Source organism: Hoplias malabaricus, chromosome 5, assembly GCF_029633855.1.
Source record: "Hoplias malabaricus isolate fHopMal1 chromosome 5, fHopMal1.hap1, whole genome shotgun sequence".
Taxonomy (NCBI): Eukaryota; Metazoa; Chordata; class Actinopteri; order Characiformes; family Erythrinidae; genus Hoplias; species Hoplias malabaricus.
The window spans coordinates 23,296,643-23,306,725 of NC_089804.1; the positions used below are offsets into that span (position 1 = coordinate 23,296,643).

Genomic DNA, 10,083 nt, shown 5'->3' on the forward strand with positions numbered 1-10,083 from the left:
AACAGACTGTAGATCACAGTTGTCTGGTTTATATGGTATTTATATTAAATTATTCCTTGAGACACTCTTAGAGATTGAGTGAGGTTTTTCTTTTGTCTTGTGTCCTAGATTTAGTCATGGTTTGGATAAATGAAATTAGCTTCAATAGATCTTGTTTGTGTGTGTGTTACCTGGAGAATTCAAACATTTATAGGGATGCACCAAAATGGTAGTTCTAGATAGCTGTTGTTTTTCTTGGATGTAGAAAGTGAGAATACATTCACTTGAGGTAACACAGAAATAGGATCTTTAGTTCTGTAGAGCTTAAAATGCTGTCAAATGCATAAAATACTAATAAATCTAGAGTGTAAAAGCTGGTTTGTACATCTGTGTAGATGCATGTAAACGTGTCTGTGCTTGCAGGTGCGCTGATGTGCATATCTTGTAGCCTGTTACGTGTCAGGCTACTTTGCGGAGCTGTGTCAAGTAATTGCAGATTGGCTATCTAGTAGCCATGGTTACAAGACAATACTTACTCAAACTAGCATGAAAACTATTAGCAGTTTCAGAATAGTTTGTCAGAAATGGTACAGCATAATATCGCTACAGGTGATCAACAATTAAAATGTAAGAAACAATTAATTTTTTTCCCCCTGCTCTTTGGTTCATCCAGTACAAAGCAGCACAATTTTTTTTCTTTTATTGGCTTTTTTTTTTTTTTTGGTTTTTTTTTTTTTTTGGTTTTTTTTTTTTTTTTTTTTTGTTTGTTTCAAGCTGATGCAGACGTCTGCACATGTTGCTTGGTTGTGATGCAGAGACATTTGCATTGATCTACACTGAAGTATAAACCAGCCTTAACTTAGCTCCATCTACACTAAAATACATTTGTCAGTTTCTGCTAAATACTGATCGGATTTCAGTATCATTGCACAACATTTATATTATACATGTTTGCATGAATGTATTTCTTCAAACTGTGTCAATAATGGAATACCATAAGTTGTTCCCTGCATGGACCAGAAAACAATATCTTATTTAATTTCTTTATGCAAGTTTATACTTAAAGATTTGAGGCTTATCGCTGAAGACACGAACATTAATGTGACACAGTAAAAAGGAATATAAAACTGAAAAGCTGAAATGTACGGTAATACGAAAAGTGTGATTATACACTGAACAGCCACAAGGTTAAACCCACTGACAGGTTGCACATGTCAGGGGTGATGTATATTAGGCAGCAAGAGTCACTTCTTTTTAAGTTGTTGGGTTGGAGACAGGAAAAATAGGTATGTGTAAGGATAGGTTGGACCTTGCTCCCTCAGTTTGGCCCTTTTTCCTTTTTTTTTTTACACATGACTCGATTGCCATTTTTCCTGCATCCAAATAATCAATTTAGACCTTTCTGTTCACTTGCTGCCTTAAAAACATACATACATACATACATACATACTTTTGGTGCTTTGTGCATTTAGGGGTGAAGCCATATGCTTGCTCGATGTGCGACATGAGATTTTTTCAGCGTTACCACCTGCAGAGACACAGCCTCACTCACACGGGTATGTGTCGTCTCATTTTACTGCATTAACATTTATCTCGCACACTAAAATGCAAGCAAACTGTATTTAGATTCAGTCTAAAGTTTGTTTTATTGTATTATTAAATGATAAACAGCAATGCAGTGATTTCGTTTTGAGAGAGTGTCTTAATTCACAGGCAGATTATTTCACGTGATTCAGTTAATGATTCCTGAAGCAGGTGAAATTTTACAGTTGGAAAATGGCACTTTATCAAAATAAACTTATTATTTAAAACAATGGACAAAAGTCTCAAAAAGACTAAACAATTATAGTATACTACTCTAATACTTAACACAGTGTCATTAAATATTGACAGGATTTATGATGATTTCCCCTAAGAGAGAATATTTTTTTTACAGTACAACTGTAAACATAGCAACCATAGTGTAAAATGAGTCACTTCTGCACACTTGATGAAGTTTCAGGTTGTGCAATCTACGTCATTAGAAACCAGTGAGTTAGTCTGCTCAGTGAGGATTATTTGGTTAAATGTTTTTTAATAATCTTTCATATATTCAGAAAATACAAAAATCTATAGTTGAAACTATATAAATTCTCCATAAATGTAACTTCAGGAGAATGAATAAAAACTTATTTTAGAGATTAAATTAAGTCTTCATTTTTGCTAAATTCATTTTGGACCATTTATATCTGTTAATTTGATAAGAGCTGTCAGAATAAAACATTTTTAATTTTCACAAGTTTATAATCAGTTACATGTATTGTAATTATTTACATGTAATCAAAATTTAAGGTAATTTCTGATTTATTCAGTATAATTCCAATTTCAGAGAAGTTTCCTGTTAAACTGATTAGCAGAACAGGTTTTGCCCTGTATAATACAAGTTGATTTTAAATTGACCTATAACCAAAAAGCATGTACTAAACCTCTAGGCAAAGATATTTATTTATTTATTTTCCTCCCCCATCTCCAATATTTATAGGTACAGAATGGAAACAGCAAAAAGTATCACTATCCTAATACTTCACAGACTGCAGTGTTTGAACAGTTTGATGTTGTGTGCTGTGTGCAGAGTTTGACTGAGATTGCGTTTGTGCGTTTAGGGGTGAAGCCGTATGCTTGTTCGATGTGTGACATGCGGTTTTTCCAACGTTACCACTTGGAAAGACACAGCCTCACTCACACGGGTATGTGTCCTTTCCCTTCACCCCTTTCTGGAAAAAAGACATGATTTTTATTAAGAGACGTGGACTGGAGCTGGTAGACTGAATGCTAAGATAGTTCTTCACACATTTGTTGTTGTATATGTGTTTTTATATATTTTTGAATGGTGTTAGAAGGCAAGACATGATGATATTTCTCAAAGTTTTAAAATTATATTTTCTGTTCGTATACCCAAAGAATAGTACTACAATACATTCTTTTTTTTAGTTTTTTCTTTTACCTTCAATTCAAGGGTGTCATAAAGGGCTCATATCATCAAATAAAAAGTCATCAGAATTTCCTCACTTGTCTAAAATGGCGTGTGCAGTCAAGTACTGGAAACTAAGCTGCAGAAAATAGTCCAGTTTTTAATCAAGTGTTTTGTGATATGATGAAAACATATCTATATACAGGCTTATTTGTTCACAGCAACTAATTCCGACATTGAAGTTTTAGGGAATGTTTCTGTCCTGACATCCATCTAGCCAGTCAAAACAGAGCTCATTTATATGCCACTCTAATAGGCACAGTTTATTTCTAGGGGATTATAAGAAATTGGGGATAAATATGAATTATAGAGTCATACAACTAAAAGTTTAAGTAATTGCTTAAAACAGATGTAGGATATGGGCCCTTGTAAGATTAATGCAAGTCTTTTCAACTTTGTAAGGACGTTTTAGGTATTTTTGTGAAACTGACATGTATTAGAGGGAACACTATATTTCCTATTATATAGAGAGCACTAAACATGCCCAAATGTGTGGCATTTTGTGTTTAATGTGGGCAAAATTAATCCATGATTTTTTATTAAAATATCATCCTTCACTACAAACTCGAGTTTGGATGAAGTCATTTTGTGTTGTCCCCTTCAACTGTCATTGTATTTTTAATAACTAATGATTTTTTTAGTCATTGCTATTCCTCAATTAAGACCAATTGCAAGGGTCATATGCAAAAGCTTGTGCCCATAATGAAATTGTATCTTATATATCTTACATATATTTTGATTATTTTTCCAAATAGAAATTGATCTAAAATCAGACAGAAAAATGCCATTGCCTTTAGAGGATGTTACTATGTTATTAATGAGACTCATTAAATGTACATTGAATCTTTTGGAGAACTTTTTGTAGAGGTTTTCTTCTAATAGCAATATTAGTAATTTGAACTGGTGTATTACAACTTTTGCATACGACTGTTAAGAGGGCATTCTAGTTATTTTAACATAATTTGTGTTTTAATTATCCCAGAGCTAAATAACCTTTTCTGTGTGTGGCAGGTGAGAAGCCATTTGCGTGCGACATGTGTGACATGCGCTTCATCCAGAGATATCACCTGGAAAGACACAAACGAGTCCACAGCGGAGAAAAGCCTTATCAGTGTGAACGCTGCCAGCAGGTAAAAATACATTTTAAAGAAGCAAAAAATAATTTTTTATGCCCAGAATGTAGCAAACAATACAAAATGTTTTTTCTTTTTTTTTTCCCCAGCCTTAGGTTAGATTATTTTATCAATCTGTTTGTGCCATAGAATAGTTCCCCCAAACTGGATGGATATATTTAAAATAACTTTAGTGTAAAATTTCTGATGTTTCCAGCACTTTTGTTGTCAAAACAAGTCGAAAGCACAGACTATTAACAAAACCCAAGATCTTCCCTAAAGAATAAGGACAAACAGTCGTATATTCAAAGTCTTATTCAGCAGCTCCTAAGTGGGAGTAAATGCAAATTCCATGAGTTTATTTGCATCTAATCGAAAATTAACAAAATTTTTTAATTAAAAAAAGACAAAAAAAATCTTGTAAAAACAGGGAACTGGGCTTTCTGCCACTCTTTCGCCTGCATCTGTACAGGTGTAGACAAGTCCTTAAGTTTCATTTTTATAATTCCGGCTGTTTTTATTAACCTCTGTCAAGAGCGTTGTTGCGTTCCCAGGACAACCAGGTCTTTGAGTCTTGCATGTTTACTAAATGTTATCAGTCTAGATGTGATCAGTTTCAGTAGGTGCAGACTGGTTTCTAGTGACAAAAATCTCATCAAAACTGTTAAATGTTTGAGATTCATCCAGTGTTCTTATAGAAATGAAGGGCTTGAATCAGAGTTTGTTTTCTCTTTGCTTTTTCTGCTGCAAAGGTTTTACACTAGTAGACAAAGAAGTAGACCCCATAACTAAAACACAATTTTGAGGTGAATCTATCACATTTTTTTTTTTACATAGGTTTGTATTATGTATTATTGATTTGACAACAAAAATAATATATAATAAAAAAGTGTATGATCAGAGCTTCTCCTCTCTTCTATTCATATGAACAGAACACATGCTACTGCTCTGTGGCCTTTCTCTCTTCATAGAGATGTCCATAGGCAGCCATAACCGTTTTAGACAAGCCTCATAAACATTAGTGATATCAAGCCTTAATATCAGATGATCCATCTCAACATTGGGATCCCAGCTCATCCCAGAGGCACTGGATGGAGCTCCATTACTCCAAAAGGCACAGATTCTTGGCTCCACATCCAATTGTTCGGGGCCTGTATACGCCTCTATCCAACACTTGCCACTGAGCTTAGTGAACATAGGCTCACATGCAGCTGTCTCTGATTTCTCTTGTTTCGGTTAATGTTTATTATAAAGGTTACATACATTTATCTTCTAATTTGTGTGTGTGTGGGGGGTTGTTTTTATTCATTTTTTGCAGAACTTCTCAAGGACAGACCGGTTGCTAAGACATCGTCGGCTTTGTCAAGGGAGGGGCGTAGCCAAAGTGGAGGCTCAACCCTGCTGTGAGCCTCGCCCCTATCCTCAGGACCCGCCACCAGCTCCCCCCACAACCTGGAGCCCACTCCACCCACCCCCTGGACGACTGGCTGTCTGATATTCCCAACTAAACCTGCGGAAATGAACCTTGGAACAAAATAAGATTGAAAGAAAAGAACATGTTGAAACGTCCCCCTGCCGCTCTCATAAAAAAAAAAAAAAAAAAAAAAAAAAAAGTCTCGTACAGTGGTGCCACCTTCTGGCCTCTGACTGATATTACAGAAGGATAAATAAGAAAGATGAAATAATTCTCTGTCCTTCTGTTACACTATTAGAGAGAGAGTGTTCCATTTGGGGGTTGGTAGATTTTTGATTTTTTTTTTTTTTTTCTCCTCCCTCTTTTTATCATAAACTGTTTTCTGGTGGTACGTGGAAAAAGGGAACAAGACAAAATAGTCAATAACAGTTCAAAAATGCCTGAGCATTTCACACAGAATGGGGGGTGGGGGATATAAAGCAATTGTGTGATGGTACGTCCTATTTTTTTTCCCCCCAAGAGAGAAGGAGGAATACAAGCTTAATACGTCTGCCATTCACACAGTCACATTGTACCTGAAGCTGAGGAAAAAAAAACTTGAGAAAAGCGAATTTGTGATGAAAATATCTGTAAAAAAAAAAAAGACAAACAAAACACCACAAACCACCACTATTTTCATCTGTGCTGAAGACTCAGGAAAGTGTCCTCTGTGATCTGTCCACAGCTTTTAAATGCAATGGCATCCCTGAAGAACGTAGGTAAACTTTGAATTGCGATAAGGCACAAATTCCAACAGAAAATGATAGTGTTAGTCCTGTGCTGTCATCATTCATATACATAAAAGCAATGTCTCAGCAGTCAGGCACAGTAACAGCACCAGTAACAGTACCGTTTGATTTCTCTATGAATTACTTCTCTCAGCTTAATAACTGTTCAATATTCTGATGTAAAGGATGCATTTTGAGGATGTAAATGTAAATTGTTAACTGGTTTGTAGTGTAACATTTATCTAAACATGGTGGAAATGGCACAAGTGGTGATTTATTTGCAGGGGATTATACACCTGTCCATCTCCAGCAGCTCACAATGTTCACATAATTCATAATAACATACATAACGTACATAACGTGTTACTGTCAGTGACGATGTATCTACATAGCAGAGACTGATGCTCCGAAAAAAGACGCGCAACTCTTAATGGACTTTACACGTTTTAAAGACTATGTGGCCTTAGGATGTGATCATGTGTTCATTTCTTGAACTTTATTTTGAAATGCGGTCACTGCCTAAACGTTTTTATTTTTTTTCTTCCCTTAAGTTATCGGTGTAAATTTATCTTGCATTCTTTTAAGAGTACTGAAATGATGTCTCTCTATCTGTCTCTAAGAGTTTGATAATAACGTAAAATATTATTTTCCAAATAATTTCAACTTCAGACAATAACATTTATTAGCATTTTGTCATAATATGCCACTCTTTCTTTCTTCAAAACTTTAGTCATTATGTGCAGTTTGCTGGCCCCAGATCAAATTACTTGTTTAAAAAGCAACAAGGTTATGTCCTTTACATAGAACTGCACACTCTGTTTCTCTCACTGAGTATTATATTCCTAGGTTTGGCACATTTATTTTCCCAGCACAGATCAGAGAGTGGCATTTGTTTTTTTGTTTTTGTTTTTTTTCACTGGAAAGTTCAGTACTTTTGCTTTCACCAGGGATGTGCTTAACCTCTTCAAAGGACTGTGCGTGTACTGTTTTATTTGCTGGATTTAAAGATTTAAAATCTTTTTTAAGCTAACATCAAAAAATTGCCATATTATGAATTTTCACTTAGAAAATTTATATCTACTTTCACAAGGAGAGTGCAGACTTTTCCTGCACATTTCTCTTGTTTCTGTGTTCAGTGGAAAACAGTAATGAGTTTCTGGTGAGGCCAACAAGTTTACGACATTTAGATGACGTCTATCAAATGCTTTAGTTAATCTGTATGGTTTTTTTATTTTATTATTATTATTTTTTTTCCTGGAATCTTATTTTCCTCTCTTCCATGCTTCTCTCGGTCTGTCTGTCAGTCTAGCCCCTCCCATGTATTTTAATATCTGAAATATTAGACAAATAGTTAAAGCAGGTATTCACCAACTGCCCAGAAACAAGACGTTGCCACATTTTTTTTCTCTTTTGTGTTATTGTATGCTTATAAATATATATATAAATATATCGAAACAAAATGGACTACAACTTATTAGTTCTGTAGCAATCATGCTGTGTGTTTTTAATAACTTTTTTTTTTAATTTCTAATATAAATTTAAAACACTGGAGCAAAAAGTGAAAATCTATAGACTTTTTTTCTTTTGTTTTTTTAAAGAAGACAATAGTTTGTAGTCATTAGACAAAAGCCTCTCTTCTGAACAGATTTGGAATGATTTATTTAATCAAAGACCCTCCAGAGTGTTCAGGTTCTGATTAAAATTGATTTTATTTTTTACATTTGAATTGGGGATATAAGTCCTGGAGAAACTTTCCCACCATTCCCACTATTTTAGTGAATTATATGATTAGAAATACTAGAGAGAAAAACCTGCATCTGTAGTAGATAACAGTAGTTCTTTATTTTACCTTGCATGCAATTTTGCAGTTAATACTGTAAGAACTTATATTGATACTTTGTTTTCTTTTTTAAAAAATGTTGTATTGATAATTATTGTAAAAAAAATGGGCAAGTGAATCCAAATCAACCTTGTGATCCAATTAGCTTTCATTGTGTGGAGTGAGGAGAGGGGCTTCCATTATGCAGAAATAAAATCCTTTAAAAGAAACCTGTTTTCATTGTCTTTAAGATGAAAGAAAGGGTTTTTAAAGCAATTTATTTGATGTTGTAACAGCAGTATCAAATGTTTTTATACTGGCTACCTCTGTTTGATTCTATTGAAAGGAATGGTATTAATGAAGAATCTGCTACACCAGATGTTGAATTACTGTTGTGAGGATTTAACGACATTAAGCCGTGAGGTAGGTTCTAGTGTTGGATGATTAGTTCTGGATCTCCAGTGCCACTCAAACTCATTCCAAGGTTATTGTTCTATGGCTGCACAATATGGGGGAGGAGAAACAGGACATGGCGTCTTCTCCACACTGTCTCATAAGTCAGTGTTAGCTAGTGATATGTCGGTCGCGAACGAACCGATTCAAAGAGCCGGCTCTTGTAAGTGAAGGATGAGAGCCGGTTCCCGTCTAAGACCGAACCATTTTTTTTCTAAGGCTTGTCATTCAACCAATCAGAGAACAAGCAAGCTCCAACCCTCCAAGCTGAGACACTTGGTTTTCCTGAATGCCAATCTGCCTACCAAAAAATAGTTGAAGAAAATGTTAAATCAGTTAAATATTTGTTGACAGTTGTGGTTCTTTTAATCACTACCGTTGAATGCTGCTGTTTTGCACTTTGCAGAGTATTTGTTTATTTTATTACCCAGAAATGGATGATTGTTTAATTTAATAAGCTTTTTTCTAATACCTACCTTTTGGGTTCCATTGACTATATTTCAGAGTTTACAAGTGATTTTTCATTAAGGTGTTTAAATAAAAATCCAGTTATTTATACAATTGAATCAGTGAGTTATTACAAGACAGCTATAAAAACATTTGGCCATTGCAACACTATTATTTTTTAATATTGAACATTTTTAATATTTTGTCCATATAGTCATGTAAAATGTAGGTAATATTGTTCTGTAACGGTGGAAATAAGTGGTAAAACAAAGAGCCATTTAGGAGCCGAAAGAGTCGGCTCTTTATGAAGAGCCGAGAAAAAAGAGCCGGCTCCCCAAAAAGAGCCGAAATTCCCATCACTTAGTGTTAGTAGACCTTATCAGCTGAGATCACCTTAAACCTTAAAGAACTTGATTTCAATCTCTAAGAAGTGCTTGGATAGTTTTTTTTGTTTTGTTTTTAGTTGGTCTGAATCCTTGATCCCCCCCAAAAAATTCAGGATTCTGACAGTTTTGTGTCTAATTAAAGGTGTTAAAAGTTCTCTGATACAGCCATTTTACGTCTTTTTTCAAAATAAAAGCTCCAAGATTTCGGACGTACGCTTTTGAAAAGACACTGACTTGTAAAATAATAATAATATAATTATGATAATTATAATTAACAATAATAAATAAGTTAGCAATAATAAAATGCCAAAACCAGATATTGTGACGGTTAACGCGAGGCCCCATTAAGAGCGCTGATTTACTAAATATTTGTAACAGTTCACTCACATAAAAAACCACCAGGTGGCGCTACAAATCCAATTATCTTCCCAGGACACCGAGAGATTAGAACCGTGGCCAGACTCTGAAAATCAATGAGTTATCAATAATCGTTCGTAATTTCCCTGAAAGTAAATCACAGTTGTACTGTACGTTGTGTTTATTTAGCAAGATGGACCATTCGAGAAGTTTCTGTGTCAGGACAGTCGTTACTATCATTACTTTGCAATGTAAACATGCTCTGAGAACGTTCTTACTTTTCGTGTATATGTTGATACTAAGAGCAAAAGGTGAAAATGTGATGGTGTGTGGTGTTGC

General features: G+C 34.7%; 1 protein-coding gene across 10 annotated transcripts in view; it reads left to right on the forward strand.

Moving 5' to 3' along the window:
* znf740a (zinc finger protein 740a) overlaps positions 1-8,312 on the forward strand; it is a 29,518-nt gene extending 21,206 nt beyond the window's left edge. For 7 of the 10 annotated variants that reach the window (XM_066672024.1, XM_066672026.1, XM_066672027.1 and 4 more), the window contains 4 exons: positions 1,452-1,535; positions 2,622-2,705; positions 4,001-4,119; positions 5,420-8,312. In XM_066672024.1, the coding sequence (XP_066528121.1) occupies positions 1,452-1,535; positions 2,622-2,705; positions 4,001-4,119; positions 5,420-5,596 (464 nt within the window). In that variant the 3' untranslated portion in view covers positions 5,597-8,312. The remainder of the gene's footprint in view (positions 1-1,451; positions 1,536-2,621; positions 2,706-4,000; positions 4,120-5,419) is intronic. The other 3 variants (XM_066672031.1, XM_066672033.1, XM_066672029.1) reach the window with 2 other exon arrangements.
* Positions 8,313-10,083: the final 1,771 nt, after the last annotated feature.